Source organism: Myotis yumanensis, unplaced genomic scaffold (genome assembly GCF_028538775.1).
Source record: "Myotis yumanensis isolate MYYU_CA2020_CCGP unplaced genomic scaffold, mMyoYum1.0.hap1 SCAF_5, whole genome shotgun sequence".
Taxonomy (NCBI): Eukaryota; Metazoa; Chordata; class Mammalia; order Chiroptera; family Vespertilionidae; genus Myotis; species Myotis yumanensis.
In genome coordinates, this window is record NW_027223756.1 from 67,612,365 (window position 1) to 67,632,578 (window position 20,214).

Genomic DNA, 20,214 nt, shown 5'->3' on the forward strand with positions numbered 1-20,214 from the left:
TCATAGAAAATCATGCATTATATTTTCTGCTCAAGAACATCCAGTTACCGGGCTCAGCTTCCCACACCAAGGCCGAATCCCTCCACTGACTTGAGGCCCTGGATTCTCCTACTTCTGCTATCCAAGAAGCCCGGCTTGTGACCTCACAATCACATGTCCATGGCCCTGCCCATGTTTTCTGCCCTTCTCCTATTTGCCCCCAGCCCCACGTCACCCAAGGGCTTGTGTACATGCATGTGGGTGCACATACACATATACACACACTCTTTGACTGTCCTCCCCAGCTTCTCTTGATTTACCCTAATCTCATTTGTTTCAAGATCCAGCAGAAATCCCATCATTTTAAGAAGCCTTGCCTAAGACTCAGGCTGAAGACTTTATGATTATCTTTCATGTGGATTTCTCTGTCCTATGACCCTGATTACAAAAATGAGTGTATTGTTTTTTAGATAATTCCTTATTAAATATTCCTGACTCAGTCAAAGTTCCTTGAAGACGGGGCCAGTGTGCAATGGTTCTTTTCCATTTCTCCAGGATTTGTAGTTGTAGTGGTACTGCCAGCTCTAAACAAATACTTAGTGGTTGAATTTAATTAAATTAGGTTTGGCATAGTTTTGTGTAATGCTTTTTTAACATTCTAAATTCATTTAAACATCAATTCTATTTATAGTAACTTTCTACTAAGTAGACTACTTCATTAACTTGAATGTCCTTATTATGTACCATGAGGAGTAACAAAGAATTAGCTCTAAGTAAGCAACTCTCCAGAGACTTTAAATAATTTGTTTTTGAGTCTTATGAAAATGTTTTCCTTTATTAACTTAATATTTTGGTTTTGGTTTATTTTACTTCCCCTAGTTGTTTCTGTGGTTTGTTGTTGTTGTTGTTGTTGTGTGTGTGTGTGTGTGTGTGTGTGTGTGTGTGTGTTTCCCACCAGGAAGGGCCTAGCTGAATCTACCTTCTGGATCCTGAATGTAGATTTTAACATATACAGAAAACAAGGTTTATATCGATTAAAAATCTGCAAGTCAAATGAAAGCTAGCACCCTGTCACCATCTGCAACAACAGTGATTTATATTTGATTAGGCTGCTGGCCAACCTATAAGTCAAGGCCAACAGCTGACAAACATGTCAATTCATTAAACCATTTATTCAGAATCAGAGGGTTTAAGGAATGATTTATCACAGTTAAACCTGGGCCATTTAAGAGCCCGGTGGCCAGAAACTGAGGCTCCCTGAATGTCGATGCCATTACGGGCATTCCATTCAGTTTCCAAAGCTACTTTCCTCAGTGACCAGAAGGTGGGCTTATCTCGAAATGAAATAAAGAACATTTTGTACATCTAACAGCCCGACTTCCCATTACCCTGTAACAGCCCTTCTCCACCTCAGTGACATCTGGGGCCAGCTAATTCCGTTCTGTGGGAGGGGCCCTGTGTACTGCAGCACCTTCGGCAGCATCCTTAGCTTCAGTGCACCAGGTGCCAACAATAGCCTCTCCCTGCCCCCCGCACCCCCCAGTGCCAATCAAATGTGTGTCCACACATTGCCAAATTCCCCAGGGAAGCAAAATCACCTTCAGTTAGGAAGGATAGAGGATCTATGCCATAGCTAAGGAATTTTATTTCTGACTGTATTACAGAAATTAATTGCCAGAATTCAGAGGTAATCAAGCTATTAGAACAGAGTCAGACCACCTGGGTTTGAGCACTTCTTCACTATGTGATCTCAGACCAGTTATTTAATCTCTTTGTACCTCCATTTCCTCATCTATCAAGAGGGGATAACAGAAACTACCACAACGAGTTGTTCAAGGACTTGGAGTGAACGTGTGCAACCCATTTAGAAATCTGCCTGCCTGGCATATAGCAAGCATTATAGAAACATGGAAGTATTAATAATATAGCTTTTGTTTAGATGAAACATTATGCTCTTCCCAGCAGAAAAAATACTGAAAATGGTCTTTCACATGTTACTTAAAGCAAATAACTTAAAACCCAGTACATTTATTTGTAGAAACCTACAATTTCACATAGAGCCATGTGAAAAGGAAGCCAAGCATTTTAGAGTTAGAAGGGATCTCAGCAAGCACAGATACGGACTTTTTTTAAAAAATGTTGGCTGTGTAACAGGCAATTATAACGTGAGAAGGAATCTGGACAGGCTGAGAGCTACAGAGAAGAACAAAGCTTCTCTGTTTGGAACTTAGTAAACCACTTGTTCAAAGCCATACCTTGTGACGGGTGCCACATAATTACCAGGGAAAACCCCGATCTTGCTGGTATGCATCGATGTCCCTTTGAACCAGCCATCCTGGCAACGTTCAAACACTAAAAACATCTCCCCTTTCCTCAGTTCCAGCTCATCCTCTTTCCGGGGAGTGTATGGATATATAGCAACATACCTGGAATAGAAAGAATATCTGATTTCGGGCTGAGTAACCACCAAAACCCAAGATGCTCAAAGCTCGTCCATGGTATAAAGTCTTGAATATCTTGCACAAATGAAAACAGAAAGTAGAGTCCTTTCATCTGTAAGCAGTATTGGTACTTGTCCGCTGAAAGCTTTTGCCATTGACATTGAAAAGGCAGAGCCCCCCCCCCCCCACCCCCAAAGAAAAAGAAAGAAAAGGCAGAAGCCTTCCTGCTTAAGAACTGCCAACCTGGTCTACCCGCGTGCCCCCCCCACCCCCCCTGCGTGAAGGTGACCACCCCACCAAATGGTATTTGCCGGGTGTGAAAGAATTAAGGCAGCTTCCCAGAGTGCCTAACCTGCTGCTGGGGATTAGGCACCCACTGGGACAATTGAGCTCTTCAAATGGCACTTGTTAGGCTTGGAGAGTCGCCCCAAATGTGGGCATATGGTGTGAAACCCCACCGGGAGGCACAACATGCTGCCTTCCGCACACAGGCTGAACCCAGAGGCTTGGGCTGCACCTGCTTTTGTGTGCTCAGCCAGGAACAAGACTGAGTTGGAAAAAGTCAAAGGGAAATCGAAGTCCAGATCACAGAGCGTACAGAAGAGCCCCACCATGCAAGGTGACTGTGCCACCACCATAAGGGAAACCAGGCAGGCTACGCTAACCAGTTGTTCTTCCCAGGGCTAACCTGTTCCACGTATAAACTCATCCAATATAAGATCCACGAAAACCTAGCTGTATTCTGCCACGGATAAACTCTGAATGAGATAACTAGACTTTTCTGGGTACGAGGGACTTCCAGCTTTTCACATGCGTACTACAAGTAGACCTGGTTTGTATGGAATACCTGTTCATTCCTTAGTATCCCAATGCAAGGAACAAAAATGAGACAAAAAGGCAGCTCCGTACACATATAATATTATGAAGAAGCAAACAGCTGTCTCCCTAAACTCTGAAAGGCCTTCCCTCAGCAGGACGGCTGCCTAGCGAGCGCTTGTGTTGGGCCCATTTTGTTTCAGCAGTCTCCTCATTATATGCATGACTGGGTAGAAGTTTGCAGAACACAAACCACTTTGGAAGCCATAAGCCTGTCAGCAGCTCATATCAGAAAGGTGTTTCTCTGCCTCTGCTCTTTGGGCTGAGTTTGAAATGCACGTTTAAGCAGCAATAAATGACACCCTCACTTACACGCTGGGGCGAGTCTGAGGTCGTAAATGTGCAATCTGGTCAGTGGGCCCCGCTGTGGGCCTGGGTCCTGTTCCAGCAGCAGCAGCAGCAGCAGCAGCGCCAGGCGGTGTGGAGACCAGGAGAGGGGGCGGGGGCAGAGGAGGGTTCATAGTCTGGTATAAGAAAGAGAGGGGGACAAAGAGGAACACAATGTTTATTTACATCTTTTATGGGAGGTGGGAAGGAAAAGGAATCAGAAATCCATGGGAAAAAACTTCAATGGAATCCAAACAGAACAGAACCAGCAAGCTACCTAAGATGAAAGCCTCCTTAAAACAAAATAAACAAACAAACAGCCCCCCCCCCCCCCCCCCCCCCCGCCACCACCACCACCACAAGACTCCCGTCTTGTTCTCCTTTAAGATCTTAAAGCCATGGCAATTTTTTCCAGTGAACAGGTAAGTAATCCTGCTTGGGAGGAGGGAAAGAAAGAAAAAAAAAAACAAAACACCACACGAAACAATTGTGTGTAATTTTAAGATGAATAAGACTTTTAAGTATAAGACTTGGCCAAGAATCCAAATGCTTTTCAAAGGGGCAGCTATAATGTCACTCTGCTTGCTGGGAATTAATTTGTGATTGTTTCTGTAACTTGAAACTTAAACACAATGCAAAACAATAGGGCTGCACTATATCGCAAGCCATGCCTTCAGAAGAAAATTTCCTTTGATGCCTGGTCTCCACAAAGCCCAAACAATAGCAAGCCACAATCACTGGGCTGTTGTTGCTACTTTTGCTTATTCTTTTCTTAACTCTGCCAGCGTTTGAAATTTAGGACTATCAAGGCTGGTAATCTTTAACAAGTACACCAGTGAAAAGCTGCTGGTTCTTTTATGGGCACAGACTAATGGGGTTCTGCCTACAGGATTCCATGCCTTGTGGAAATCAATGGAGCAATTGTTACCTTCTGATCCACACACCCCAGATAATTCTTTAGGGTCTGTACACTGAAACTCCTGGGAACACAGGCACAGAAAGACCCGACTGAACCCCCACCCCAACCCACCCTCCCCAAATCTTTGAACCACTAGATGTAAAAACTGAATCCAAGGAGAGAGGAGGAGTAAAGAATACACCTATGAAAGCACAGATGGCTGAGACATATCAGCATATTAATAAGAAAAATCCAATGACTTCTAAACATAGATCCTAACAGTCATTTCATGTCTATTTTTTTGAAATAAAAACTTGAATCTCATCAACAACACTAACTGCATCTGCCTATTCAAGTACATAGCTCCGCAAACATAATAAACGGAGTGGAACAATTTTCCAATTTCTAGACAAGCATGTTGCAACTGTCTCACACACTCTTATTTAGTTTTTTTGCTAAAGTGACTTTCTGGAAGGATTTCCCCCACACAGCAGCTGAAGGGGTGCAGAACAGCCAGTGCAGAAATACATGGGGCGCAGAGCTGCTTACACAGCACTCACCCGGACGAGGCCAAGGGCAGCTCAGAAAGCCAGAGCTTCCAGGACGTTCTTCACGCTCCCCATAGGAACGAGGGCAGCATTCAGATTTGTCACAGCTTTGGAATTGGCACAGACTTGGGCTCAGAGCCTCCAAACCCTTTAACCAGGAGAAGGACAAGCCTTCGTTCCATTTGCTCTCCTCCCAGTGACACAGTGGAGAGAAGGAACGCGAATCCTTGGTAAAACGCTCAGCAAACGTGACCTGGGCAGTCAGTTCGTGGGCAATGACACACCGGCAGCTCGACAGGTGAGGTAACAAGTCCAGACTGTACCTCGACTAATATACCACCGGAGATTATAAAATTACCACTTAGCTGGTTCCCATTTAAACCTTCCTAAACCCAAAACAGCGTGGCTGTGGCGAGGCAGAAGACAAATGGCACGTGCGTGACAGGAGCCCCGCCGTCACCGCTCCTAGGAATTCCTGAGCACAGTACCGAAGGCACAGAACCAAAAGGCTCCATTTCTCACTCTCCGCAGAACCCCATCTTCAAGAGGAAAGGAAATGAACATCGCCTGTTACATTTTAACTTATTAAAACAGAAGCGGTATTAAATCGGTCCTAAGAAGAAGGAGGCAAGGACATCGACAGGTCTGATCAAAATATACATCACATTTTGTTAACAAAACGTAAAAATAGGTCACCTCTTGTATCACAGTAAACAAATGTTCCATGCATGTTCCTTTTACAAAGAGTAAACAGTAGGCATTTAAAATGTGGATAAAAGAGGATATTCTAAAAGACCTCAAAGGTTGTGCTTGAAACAGTCTTAAAAAATAAAAAATCGGACAGGATTTTTCCCAATGCTGGGTTACCCATCTTTGGGGAAATGTGCATATGTGAGTGCATGTGTATTCGTAGGTATAGAAGCACACAGACAAAGGCCAAGAGGGAGAGTCTGATTAAAATCAGATTCCTAGATGTTGCTCAGCCCTGCGGGGCTGGTAAAATGATAGGGCTCTGGTGAGGCCAGGGCTGTGACACACTAGGAAGTTCTGTGGGTTGCTTTATAAACAACCTCAACTGAAATAATCTGGCGATGTGGAAGTTCAAAAGGTAATCCACTGTAGGTTACGCTTCGGGCAGTTTGCTATCCTGCAAGACCTGAAATTTCCACAGCGCAAACCACAGCCTTTCACTCACCCAGAGCTGACCCGGAGACCCGCCCGTCTTCTCACAGCCCGGGCCAGCGTGGCTGCAGAGGCCAACACGCACTCTCCACCAGCAGGAAAAAAACAAACGAGTCCATGGCCCTGCTAGGAGCACAGGTGACACTTTGCTCATAATACGTCGTTAACGTACCATTGTACAGAACCAGATACCACAGTGAAATGCCACGTTCACCAGCGACTGCATGGGTAATAGAATTGGGACCTCACAAGTGTTCATCCCTTGTAGCTTCACGGAAACTCAGCAAGTCTGTGTGATCAAGGTAAAGTTGTCCATAGCTATGGCCCAGGCCACAGAAATACTGATGTAGAACACGCGATGTTATTCTGACATGCATTAAAAATGAGCTTCCTGTGTCTGTAGATTCAGACCTTCCGTTTACCAGTACGTGGTAATGGTCTGAGGCGAGAATGACTGCTTCTGAACAACACTTAGCTCAAATACAGGCCTTAGTGGTCAGCTACTGTCAACTGGTCATATTTTGAGTGTCCAGGTTCTCTCCCACGACCCTCTGATCTTGAAAGAAGATGAAGTTTTACATAGTAAAAGAATAGTTGTTGGGGGCAGAAAAACATAGATTCTAACCCAGGCTCAGCCATCTAAGGCAGTCCTTGATGCCTCCCCTTTGCTAGAGTGAGCACCAGAAAAGAAGTGCTCTCGCTCAGACTGGATTACAGGCCACTGACCAGCCACATCTGCTACTGGACACTGTGCATGGAAAGTTCAGTTACTGGGTGTGAGACCCCTTCTCTCGGGTGCTCGCTCCTCCTTTTGCCCTTTCATGAAACCAGTCCAGATACTGTTTAAACGATCTGGATTTGGCCAAGGACAGACTGCAAGGTCCACTATGTCTTTTTATTGGTTTTTCTTTTGCTTTGGGTTTAATGTATATAGCAACCAGTAAAATCACTTGTCCAGCCCTGGCCCGTGTGCTCAGTGGTTAGAACGTTGGCCCATGTGAAAGGTCATGGGTTCAATTCCCGTTCAAGGAATTGAATACTTGGAATGCAGGTTGATCCCGTCCCCAGTCAGGGTGCGTGTAGGAGGCAACCAATCGATGTGTCTCTCTCACATCGATGTTTCTCTCTCTCTCTCCTCCCCCTTCCTGCCCTTCCTTCCACTTTATAAATCAATGGGAAAAATATCCTCAGGTGAAGATTGAAAAAAAAAAATCATCTGTCCAAACAGATGATTCAGTAAGGAAGTTATTCTCATCAGGCAATGTCATCAGGATTGACACTGAGATAAGACCCAGTATCAAAATCCTGACACTTATAGTTAAGTACTGAAATGGTATCTCTTCCCTGAAATGATATCTCTTCCCTGTTAGAATTAAAGTTTCAGACTTTAATTCTAGCCCCCATTAAAAGAAATATTTCTTAAAATTTTTAATTTTTATTGAATTTATTGGGGTGACATTGGTTAATAAAATTATATAGGTCTCAGGTGTACAATTCTATAATACATCATCTGTATGTTGTATTGTGTGTACCCATCCAAAGTCAGTTTCCCTTCCGTCACCATTTTTCCCCCCTTTCCCCTCTTCGACCCCCCTTCCCCCTCTGCTAATCACTGTTGTCTGTGTCCATGAGGACTGTGGATTTTTTTGCTTAATCCCTTCACCTTTTCCACCCAGCCCCTCCAACCCGTCGCCTCTGACAGCTGTCAGTCTATTCTCTTTATCTATGAGTCTGTTTCTATTTTGTTTGTTAGTTTATTTTGTTCATTAGAGTCCACATATAAGTGAAATCACATGGTACTTGTCTCTCTCTGACAGACTTATTTCACTTAGTATAACGCCCTCCAGGCCCATCCATGCTGTCGCAAAAGGTAAGATTTCCTTCTTTTTTATGGCCAAGTAGTATTCCATTGTGTAAATGTACCACAGCTTTTTATTCATCTACTTATGGACACCTGAGCTGCTTCCAAATCTTTGCTATTATAAGTGACGCTGCAATGAACAGAGGGGTTTAAACTGGGGCAAAGACTTACCTGTACAGTGGTTTGCACTGGAGTTTTAGCTACAAGGTCAACGGACAATGAAGGGTTCATTTTCTTTCCAACTGTCCCTTATGTGTGCATCCCCTTCACATACCTCCCAAAATAAAAAAGGACCGAAGGACAGACTTCGGGCATTTCTGGATCCTATGGGCAAATACCACTTACTATCCCCCAACTCATAATTATTTCTTTGTAAATCTGATTTCCAGTCAACCCACTCTCAACCCTACACATGAACCTCTCTGGACAGCCTGTCCGTGTACTGGACACAGACGCAGGTGCACCAGCTGGTGATGAAACAGGACCAGCTGCTGCTGGGCACGCGCCCGCCAGTTAACAGTGTTACCAATTTCAGCAGCCTCACCATCTGCACAAGGCAGTGTGTGTGCAATTATTTAAGTATTTTACCTTATTTTTTATGGCAATGAGTAGAAAGTAGAAAGGTGAAAGTACTGATACTAGTGATTAAAAAAAATAACTTAGGTGTCAGAATCCAATAAAATTAAGATAAAGATGAAAAGGAGTGAGTCGTCTCAGGTGGATGTTCACTGGAATTAAACCAGTCAACTGTGGGTACAGCTTTGAAGAAAAAACATTAAAGAATCTATCTAAAAATGCCAGAAGTCAATGCTTAGAAGATTATGTCTAAAGGGGAAGATGGAATTAAGAATTTTAAAAAAACCTCTTTGGGAATGGAATTTCGCTCACAAATTGTGTATTTATTGTTCTGCAGTTGATCTGTAAGAAGAGATACCTGTACTAGTTAATTGACTTTGTATATAAATTACATAAGGTCTCCAGGCCTTAATATATGGGCCTGTGAGACGGCCTTATAATTAGAAATAGTTCAGGTGCGCTGCCTTTCCTGTGCCGGGAGCACCACAGAAGCTCATAAATGGCAGCTACGGTTGTGATTCGTGAGACTGGGAAGTCCGAGACGGCCTTACTGACTCATCTCTGTGCTGCCGGCACCGGCCTTGGCAGACAGAGATAACAAATCCTCAGTGAGTGTTTCACGAGTGAGAAGACATGCTGTGCCTCCATCCCTTAGAACAACGTGCAAGGATCCAAAGGCGTTTCTGAGATGCTGGAGTCCTTTTCTGTTGCTATGACGGTGTTGGCCATATCCTACCCCTCATCCTGAGGCTCAGAACTCCTGCCAATCCCAAAGGCTCTCCTTCTTCCTCTCAAACTGCCAGGATGGCAGTCCCATCCTTTCACTTCCAGAGACCTTCCCTGATCCCGTCGACTGCAGTAAATTCTGGACTATAATGAATTAATTACATATTGGCTCATCTGAGAACCTGACATCATTTACATGTTGTTTACTTTTTTAAACATATTTTTATTGATTTCTGAGAGGAAGGGAGAGGGAGAGAGAGAGAGAAAGAAACATCAACAATGAGAGAGAATCATTAATCAGCTGCCTCCTGCATACCCCACACTGGCGATTGAGACCATAACCCAGGCATGTGCCCTGCCCCGGAATCAAACCATGACCTCCTGGTTGATAGATTAACCTTCAATCACTGTCGTCCTTCAACCACTGAGACACACCGGCGAGGCTAATTTTGTATCTTTAAGCAGTGTGTGTGTGTGTGTGTGTGTGTGTGTAAGTAACATAAAAATAGGGTAACACATTTTTGGAATGTAATCTGTTTATAAGTTGGCTATGGGCTGTATTTGGCCTTTAATGACCTGGGCACCCTGTGACATCTTATAGCTAAACACCTCTCAGCCAGCACAGAGGATCAGGGATTATGAATCACTTGTTTACAAAGCTCTCCTGCCACTGTACAGAAGATACAAGACTAAGGGTTTCATTCTCGCCCTTCCAAAAATTAGTTGGAAAAAACCCTTACTACTAATAATAGACTAATGTCTGAATCAGATAGATGTAATAACAGTTTGTTCCTAAGATTAGATATTTAACATTTTAATAGTTCCTTGTGAAATGTATGAGACAATATGCTCATAACTTCATTTGGCATAAAAGATTAAAAATTATCAATTCATAGAAAAGCTTTCATTTTCTACTATAGTGGCGGCATTTATTACCTATAAATCCACACCATGAAAAGCATGGTTTCCTTCCTACCAGGCTGCATGCTATTGCTGCAATACTGCTCAAAGTCTTGGGAAATACCTCAAATTTCAAAAAAGGATACTCGCCGTGATTAAGGAGAAATGCAGAGGGTACCTTCTCCTGAGAGTCTTTTCCACTTAAACCCAACATTTAAAATGCAAAACATTTCTGCCAACCTACCATGGGCTTTGAGATCTAGACATCTCCTGGGATGACAGATATGTCTGTTTATAACTCGTTTTTCAGTAAGTGAAATTGGCACAGTAGACATACCATTTAATAAACCTTCCTCTTGCTTAACATGCAAGCTTTCTCATGGAATCCCAGGATGAAATCGCTGAATGTGAATTAATTTTTATATATTCATGCTCTCTTGTGACCTGTCCCCTTGACTGGCCTGACAGTGCTCCTCCAGCTAAGAGCGACTGGCCATTTCATACATGGTAAAATTTGTAACCCACAAGGGGTGAGATTAGGCTCTGTGTCTTTTCCACTAATTAACTTTTCTAAGACTAGGAATATCAGGGTTTTTTCCCCTGTTAAGAAAACAAGTCAGAGGCCCAGCCAGTGTGGCTCAGTGATCCTATGAACCAGGAGGTCACAGTTCAATCCCTGGTCAGGGCACATGCCCAGGTTGCAGGCTCCATCCCCAGTGTGGGGCGTAAAGGAGGCAGCCGATCAATGATTCTCTCTCATCATTGATGTTTCTATCTCTCTATTTCTCTCCCTTTCCCTTCCTCTCTCTGAAATCAATAAAAAACACTAAAAAAAAAAAAGAAAAGAAATCAAGTAAGAATTTTCCATGCAAAGCAGTCATCTGGAATGGGAATACCAACTGGTTGTGCAAGTGTTGGGGTGGGAAGGGAAGGGGGGGAAAGAGGTGAGAGGGCAGGATGAGTATGGTACTTGGCTCCAATCAAAACACCCAGGTGCTACCAGAATCTCAGGGAAACCACATGTCGATAAGTTAACTGAATTTCACCGTGTCCAACTGGATTAATGCAACTCACCCTCCCAATCCAAACACTTGTACTGTCAAGGAAGCTATAATGTTCTGGGAACATTAAAAAACAAACACACAAAAACTACAACTTTGATCTTCAACCAGAACATTATTTTTTTAAAATTTATTTTACTTATTCTTTTTATCTTTTGTTGTTAATCCTCACCCAAGGATAGTTTTTCCACTGATGTTTAGAGAGAGTGGAACATTGCTTGCCTCCCGTGTGCATCCCAATTGAACCTGCAAGGTAGGTATGTGACCTGACTAGACTCGAACCAGCAACCTTTTGGTGCATGGGACGACGCTCCAACTAATGGAGCCACCTGGCCAGGGCATAACCAGAACATTATCAACTTCCATGTAAATACAAGAACATGCTTAACTCTATAAAATCTTTTCAAAAGTGTAAGTCAAGCTAGGTAATAACTGCATTTATTTATATCCCACCTTGTTTCAAAGTCAGTTTTCAATGATTTATAAAATGTATCAAGACAAACATAAAAGAAGAAAAATGGGGCAAAAGGAAACTGAGGACAATAAAACTAGATGGAGCCAACACTTTGACTAATAACGTGGTGAGGTCCCAGCTAGGGAAGGGTACCAATTTGGCTCTAAGCATTCTAGCAGAGGGAAATATAACCTTTACAACATATATAAAATCCACAACCTAAAAATAAACCAGCTGCTTAGAAGCCTCAGTATTCCTAGTACCAAGAGCAGAAAAAACCGAATAGAAAATGAACCAGGCCCTCCAACGCATTCTTAGAGCAAACCAGTGGCACATGTCACAGGCCCACCTTGAAACAGACGAAGAGGTCAATAACCGGATCAGTAATAGTCACCCCTCTCTCTCTCTACATCCTAGGTTCTAACTCTCCGAAGCAGGTACTATTAGTCTCATTTTACAGGTAGGAACACGGAGGCTTAAAGAGGCCACGTAACTTTCCTTGCTCATAAAACAAGTAAGTGGCTGAACTGGGCTTCCTACCCTGGCCTGTGCCCTGGTCACCGGGCCACACCATTTCTCTGAACGTATCACAACCAGGTGAGGTTGGGCAAAGCAAGTTATAGGGGTGGGGTTTACCGGGGACATCTGATTTAGTGGTCTTTTCTATCCTCATTCAACTCCACGCTGAAACAGTCTGAAAGTATAAGCCAAGGCACTGGTCTGGATGAGAGATGTCTCACAATGGCTGCTTCCTTGCCATTCAATTGCCTGTAATTTTTGGAAACAGGGATTTAACGACTGTGTTTCTGCTGCCTGAGGTTGAATTTGCTTGTTTCTTCTCCAGAGTGATCTTCGTCTTTGTGTCTCTCTCCCTTGGCTGCCCTCATTCTTCCTATTAATTTCCTCCGTTAGGATGTTTTAAAGCAATTAGTGTTTAGATTCTGTCTGCAGGATGCTATGTTTGCAGAAAGAAAATCAAACATAATCTAAGGGCTCTTCCACGGCAGCAGGGACCTCTGGGCAGCCATGGCTATGGTTATACCACAGAAGACAAGAAACTAAAAAGTGAATCATACATGGAGAGATTTAAAATTAACTTGGCATGTGACTCAAGAAAATCATTTAGCCAGCTTCCTCAGTATTTCTACTAATGTGTTTTTGTAAGAAGTAAGCAAGGTCTAGAAACTCAAAAGAAATCAAGGTTAAGCCTTCAGGAAATCAGGATGAACCATGATGAAAATTATAAGGATTTTACCGAGTTCTAATAGTTTCAGGCCACTGATCCTCACTGTTAAGAACTTGGGCAGACCGCAGGCAAGAGATTCTATTGTGTGTGTGTGTGAGATTCACAGAGATAACAGATAAAAGGTAAGAGACACACCCCACCTAGCATGTGCCACGTAAACTGCAGGTGCTCGGAGGTGGAGTGTGCCAGGTTAACGTAACTAATCCCTAAGAGAGAAACAGAGATGGGAGAAACTATACTCACTCCAAGTGCAGCTGTGTAGGGGACATCTGATGGGAATGTGAACGAAGGGCCAGTTGTCACTGGGCTGCTTGGGGGTGGGGTCACAATTAACCCGGTGGTACTTATATGAACCTGCCAAGAAAAAAGAAGTTCATAAAAAGGCTATATTTAAAACATTTTTTTATTTTTTATTGATTTCAGAGAGGAAGAGAGAGATAGAAACATCAATGATGAGAGAGGATCATTGATCAGCTACCTCCTTCATGCTCCCAACTGGGGAGCGAGCCTGCAACCCGGGCATGTGCCCTGACCGGGAATCAAACCGTGACCTCCTGGTTCATAGGTCAAAGTTCAACCACTGAGCCTCGCCAGCTGAGCAAAAGGCTATATTTAATACAATAGATTATACTAGCTAAACCTTGGGAAGGCAAGTAACAATTTTTTAAAAAAATCTGTATTTTCTATTATTTTTGGAAGGCAGAATCCCTTTCATTTTATTCAACCCAAATTTACTGCTTACCTAATTTGTATGAAGACACTACAAAGTCACGTGATCAACACTGGCCACTGCAATGTTTTACATACAGAATTCAACTATGGCTGCCTTTCACAGGAGCATGCTGCCTCACCTTGGATGCTACCGCCAACCCAAATGGCTTTTCAGATGGCCAGGCCTTTGCTTCACTAGCCTCCTGGCAATTCCCCTCAAGATCCTGTTGGATTGGGTTGTGGCTAAATACTCACCTGCCTAGCAATATGTTAAATCTATGTGAAACGCTTAAGGTGTTCTGCTATTTTCAGAATCACTTTCATGATTTCTACCTTCCAGTGGGGACACATAATTAAAATGCAGCTGCCTAGACCTGCCTACAGCAGACAATCCCTGATAAAACCTTTATAGGAATGATGTCAAGTCAAATCCACTGTTTTCACAGTGTCTTATCCATGATACTACCTAAGGTTGATTTACTAGAAAGAAATTGAGTTATTCAGGTCAGTTCGTTGCCTGTGTTTGGTTACTTGATCACTTTCAGTCAAGTTGCACACAGGTCTGACTGCAGAGTGCAACAGCGTACTCCATGGTGCAGAACTAGGGACAGGGGCTCCTGCAAAAACTAGGTTTTTCCTTCGCTATTATTAACCAGTTAACTACCACGATATTTTGAACTTAATTAAAAAAGGTCCGTTGCTTCATCTATAGACGCTTATGGCATACAAATGGTTAAAGAAATGTGCTTGGCTGCTGGTACCTTGCCTTCCCCTGGGAACAATGCTGGAAACATGCTAGGCCTTTTGTAATAAAAACTTAATCCCAAACATACTTTCGTCAATTCCCATAAATTAAGAGAAAGATTATCAGGACAAAGAAAAGCTCCAAGATTAGTTAGTTCCCGGAGGGCTTGAAGGAATCTTCAGTGTCCCACTGGGTTAGCCCCTGCCGAGGCCGGGAGAATCAGCGTCCCAGCATCGAATTATTTTCACCAATAAATCTGTACATGGAATCCACGTCCTTTTAAAACCACCTCGGTACCTGTTAGCTCAGATTCTGATTGACCGAAGCAGATTCAAGGGGTGCCACTAACAAGCGTTTCTCTTCAAACCCTCATTTTCTCTCTTCTGTGAATCAAAGTCTATTTCTAATCAATCTGTAATGGGAAGCACGGTGGTTTTCATTCTTCGACTAAAACCTCACGGCCTGCCGCTACTTTAACCAATAAATCTTTTTATATACACACTCCCAGGGCAGCTGCATGTGGGCACCACACAGAAGATGGGAGTCTTTCTTAGGAAATGCAATGACGCTCACTTCAAAGTGTGCACCAGGATCCAGGAGCCTTTAAGGGCAGACAAAAACCCGCCCCAAATACAGCTTCCAGGGCCTGACCCTACCAACATCTAAAAAAGGTCTCACGATTGACTGACGTTTCCCTAAAAGCCCCAGACTGGGAGTCAGGATAACTAGCTGCTAATCAACTCATGACCTAGGACAAGTGAGGCACTTCAGGTCTCTGGACCCCCGTGATGAGCTGGACAGAGGTTCCCTAAGGTCTCTGGCAGCAAACGTAGGAGTGAAGCACCGAATTCAAGAATCTTGCCGGCCTCAGTTCAGCATCCTAGCCCTGGAGCAAAGGAAGAGGGAATGGTCACCAAAGAATGAGTCAAAGCAGAAGAAAAGTGGCTGAGGGTGTGCGTGTCCAGAATAAATGCCCTGCGTGGGGACAACCTGACTTGACGCCGTGCTCAGCCTTTGCTCATGAAACTGCAGATTAGTCTCCCTACTGGAAAGGGCTATGCAGAGAGGAAAGAGGTGGGGGGAGCAAACGGAAATGAATGGGTGAATTTTCTTGCCTCCCCCGAAGCCACTGGCAATATACTGGTAGACATGCCGCAAAAACTCTCACTCTTATGAATCACTCCTCCAGCTGGCAGAGGCCAAAAAGTACCATGGGTGCGGCTAGAGGGAGCAGACAAAATGTCTGGGTTGCTTGCAGCATCACATGCTTTTACAGGTGTTAGTCACAGGCATCTGTGCACGTCTGTTCTGATGACCCACCTGGACAGCGGGGCCGATACACAATCTGTCAACTTGCATACCGGAAAGTTCAGCCTTCACTCATTAGTCACCACGTAAAACAGGAAGCGAGCCCTTTGCTCCTTTCTTTGGTTCACTGCCCATCCTGTTGCCTGGAATTTGGAATTTGCCACCCAGAAACAGGAGGACAAGGACCTAACCCCTAACCACGTGGTGAAAAGGTGAGCTGGAAGGCCCCATCCCACCAGCACCGAACTGCCTCTATGTGGATTGGGTGAGATAACAACACTCACTTCTTTAGGCCCCTTGCCTTGGGTTTTTAAATAAATGAAACCAAACCTAATTAAGGAAAAGCAAGACAGACGTATCAGGCCAATAGCAGGAGACATATTCAGACACGGGCCTCAGTCAACTCTACTGAGAGGTGCTTTTCTGGGGAGAAGAGGAGACCCCTACTTTAAATGGCCTCCCAAGCGCCGTCTTCCCATCTCCACTCATCTCCATGGCAGGAGCGTGTTTGCTGGCCACACACGCTACACGTACTCATCGCTCTGCTGTGGACTGTGGTTCCCTCCCATGTACACAGCACCCAGACAAGGAGTGTTTTCTGTAAACCCAGGCGGGAGGAACCAGGCAGCTCTTCAAACACCTCCCATCCTCTTCGAGACATAACTTCTCCCCAGGCAACACGCTACAAGTGAAAACAGGAGGAATTGGAACATGGGAGGAGTGGGGCATGGTTGAAGGGGAAACTGCTTTCACGGAACAGAGAACCAGCCTTGTTTCCTAAGCTACTCAAACCAAAACAACAGTCGCTCCACCTTGATCGTCTCCGTTCCCAGCTCTAGTGTGGCAGCGTCAGACAAGCTCACACCCGACTGCCGTGTTCGCTCGCAAACATATAAACGCTGTATTATCTTCCTTTCTCTTCTAATTTTCTCTACTGCCAGGATGACTGTCTATTCTTTTAAAGCAATTCCCACTGTGAGCTGCCATTATACTTAGCGAACACTTATCTTTTATTTCAAGAAAACATCACTGTGAAAATGTTGCTAGGTCACACATAAAAAAACACACTCAAACGATTCTCTTTTCTTTTGGTGAATGGCCACCTTGACTAGCCTCCTCCCTCAGAACCTCATTCAAAATCATCAGTTTGGACTCTCTCCAGAGGACCCTCACTTGGTACTTGGTGCTCTGATTCAGTCTATCATTCAGACAGCTAGTTACATGTAAAATAGCGCGGTGCTCCTCTCTACCCGTTATTCAAGTGACTCGTTCATTCAACAAATAGTTACTGTGTGCTTATTGTATGTCTGCCATTTGAAATATATATCAGCGAATAAAACAAAGACCTCTGCCTTCATCACCTTCATGTTCTAGTCCTGTGTGTGTGTGTGTGTGTGTGTGTGTGTGTCCTATTTCCCTCATAAGATCAAAAGTTTCATGGCCCTACTGCCTAAAACACAACAAAACATAATTTCATTCAGAGAATGAAAGCATTTATCTCACAACCTACAGCATGAATCTAAAGGAGCAAGGTCAAATAAATGAGTCTGAGAGAACATAATTTTTAGTAATATTAGCAAGAAATACCAAAAACTGTTGCAAATATTTATTCTGTGGTCCAAAACAGATACTTATTAAACTGGGTAGGTTTCTTGAGGATAAGGACTATGTGTTTGCTGGCTTTTTTTTTGAATTTTTATTTATTGATTTTGAGAGAAAGAGAGAGAGAGAGAGATTTGTTGTTCCAGTTATTATGTATTCATTGGTTGATTCTTCTTTTTTTTTTAAAAAAAAATATATTTTATTGCTTTTTTACAGAGAGGAAGGGAGAGAGATAGAGAGTTAGAAACATCGATGAGAGAGAAACATCGATCAGCTGCCTCCTACACATCTCCTACCGGGGATGTGCCCGCAACCCAGGTACATGCCCTTGACCGGAATCGAACCTGGGACCCTTCAGTTCGCAGGCCGACGCTCTATCCACTGAGCCAAACCGGTTTTGGCCATTGGTTGATTCTTGTATGTGCCCCTGACCAGGGAGCAAACCCCCAACCTTGGTGTATCGGGATGATGCTCTAACCAACTGAGCTACCTGGCCAGGGCTGTTGGCTTCTTTCTTTTCTTTTCTTTTCTTTTCTTTCTTTCTTTCTTTCTTTCCTTTCTTTCTTTCTTTCTTTCTTTCTTTCTTTTCTTTCTTTCTTTCTTTCTTTCTTTCTTTCTTTCTTTCTTTTCTCCCTCTCTCTCTCTCTCTCTCTCTCTCTCTCTCTCTCTCTTTCTCTCTCTCCCTTCCTTCCCTTTTCTTTCTTTCTCTTTCTTTCTTTCTTTCTTTCTTTCTTTCTTTCTTTTTCTTTCTTTCTCCCTTTCTCTCCCTCTCTCTCTCTCTCTCTCTCTCTCTCTCTCCTCTCACTCTCTCTCCTCTCACTCTCTCTCTTTCCTTTTTCCCTTTAAGGAAAAATAATTTATTTTTATGTGTTGTTTTTTTTTTAAATCACAGCTATAAATACTATAGAGTAGAATATAAAATCTGCATAAATTTTTAAAATAAAACATGAGCCTTGAAAGAAATTCCTCCCACTTGTGGCAGGCTACTTTGGACTAGGCTCTCTGGACTTTGGGTTGAAAAGAATACAGCCATCACCTAATTGGATGACTACAGCAGGGCACAGCGAGGCTCACGTTGCAGTCCAGAATTAAGCCTAGAATGGGAAAGTCCTACATCTTATTTTGTTTGGTATATGCAGTTCCATGAAGACTCTACAATAAGGCACCCAGTAAAGGTTCATCAAATGATTAAACCAATGTTCCCCATCATCTTGAGCCTTTTTATTAACACAAGAATAATATGTAGCTATTTTTTAAGACAGTCCAAAGTCTTGATGAATTAATGAGCTTTTAAAAAATGGGAGGCCAATTTCTAACTTAAATTAAATGTTTCTTTATGTCCTTTTTCTGGAACTCTGACTAAGAAGCCCAAATACCAAGGTAAGTCCCACATATGTAGGCAACTGCAAACTTCATGAGTTTCGACCACAGCATCTTCAGTTTGGATGGAGATAAAAGTTTTAGTTGGCAAGAACTCCTGAAACAGCTTTCTGTAAAACTGAGCGCTTAGTGAGACTGGTAAGTATTATTTAATTCATCTTATAATTTCGGATCTTTCCTTTGAAAATGCCTGTGTAGCTCTGGGTGAATATGCTCAAGTCATTTCTCCCTTCTCCATTTTTCCACCTGCAAAACGAGAAAGGCTTTGCTCCCCAGGAGAGCTACTACCTCCCGAAGGCTACAATAAACAGGATTTTTCGGCTGGTGAACAAACTGGTTCGTGACTAGATCATTTTGTGGCCGACTTCTTTTCCTGCCTTTTGGGTGACCCACCTGAGAAGGGGCGCTGCAGGAGAGCCCGGACAGCTCGCTGATCCGCGCGGCGGCCGTGGGGTTGCTGGAGCTGATGAGGACAGGGGGGCTGATCTCCATGGAGTGGCGGTTCTGGGACGCCTGGGAGGATTTGTTGGCCATGGTGAGGGACGTGAAGGAGTGCCGCTTTTTGGTGTTCTTCTTGGTGTCGGAGTGCTTTGAGGCAGTGCTGCCCTGAGCTGCTGCTGAGGTGCCTTCTCCAGCATCAGCTCCTGGCCCAGGAGGCTTATCCCATTCTATCAGCTGCTTAGCAGCCGAGTTAAACTGCAAACCAACAAATTAGTATGAGTTAGGCAATTCTCAAGGACTCACTGACATTTATTTTCAACATGCTTTTTAAAAATTCTTACCCAAGGATACATTTATTGATTTGAGAGAGAGAGAGAGAGAGAGAGAGAGAGAGAAATACCGATATGAGAGAGAAACATCAATTGGTTGCTTCCCATACGTGTCCCGATCGGAAATAAAACCTGACACCTAGGTATGCACCCTGACCTGGAACTGAATCCAAAGTCATTTGGTGTACATGCTCCAACCAACTGCGCCACCAGGCCAGGGTTACTTTCAACATATTTTCATCTAAAATTTAACATCACCACTTTAATGTTTGCATATGCAAGTGGGTATATATTTTTTCCAAGTGAGATACTTTTTCTCTCAATACTGGGATGCTAAATCAAGAAGAAACAGTCAAGAGCAAGACTGACAAGGTTAAGAAACATTTTTTCCCAAGAATCTTTGGAATATTTAATTTTTAAAATTGCCACTAACAGATGAAGATTTATTTTAGTTCACTGATGAAATTTAGAGAAGAGCAATTAGAAAGGGTATGTTTGTCCAACTGATGACGCTATTGTCCAGCAATGGCTGGGGGTTTGCTGGAAGCACAACTGAACATCCAAGGGGCAACTTTTGGGCTTGATAAAAATGAGCAAGACAATGAAGAATGAAACCAGGGATG

The 20,214-nt window shown here is 43.4% G+C and overlaps 1 protein-coding gene across 1 annotated transcript in view; it reads right to left on the minus strand.

Annotated features, from left to right (window-relative positions):
• SH3RF1 (SH3 domain containing ring finger 1) overlaps positions 1-20,214 on the minus strand; it is a 164,821-nt gene that overhangs the window by 21,349 nt on the left and 123,258 nt on the right. Inside the window, exons 5-8 of the mRNA XM_070415454.1 lie at positions 19,215-19,517; positions 13,319-13,429; positions 3,609-3,760; positions 2,235-2,405 (exon numbers count right to left, since the gene is read on the minus strand). Coding sequence (XP_070271555.1) covers positions 2,235-2,405; positions 3,609-3,760; positions 13,319-13,429; positions 19,215-19,517 — 737 coding nt within the window. The remainder of the gene's footprint in view (positions 1-2,234; positions 2,406-3,608; positions 3,761-13,318; positions 13,430-19,214; positions 19,518-20,214) is intronic.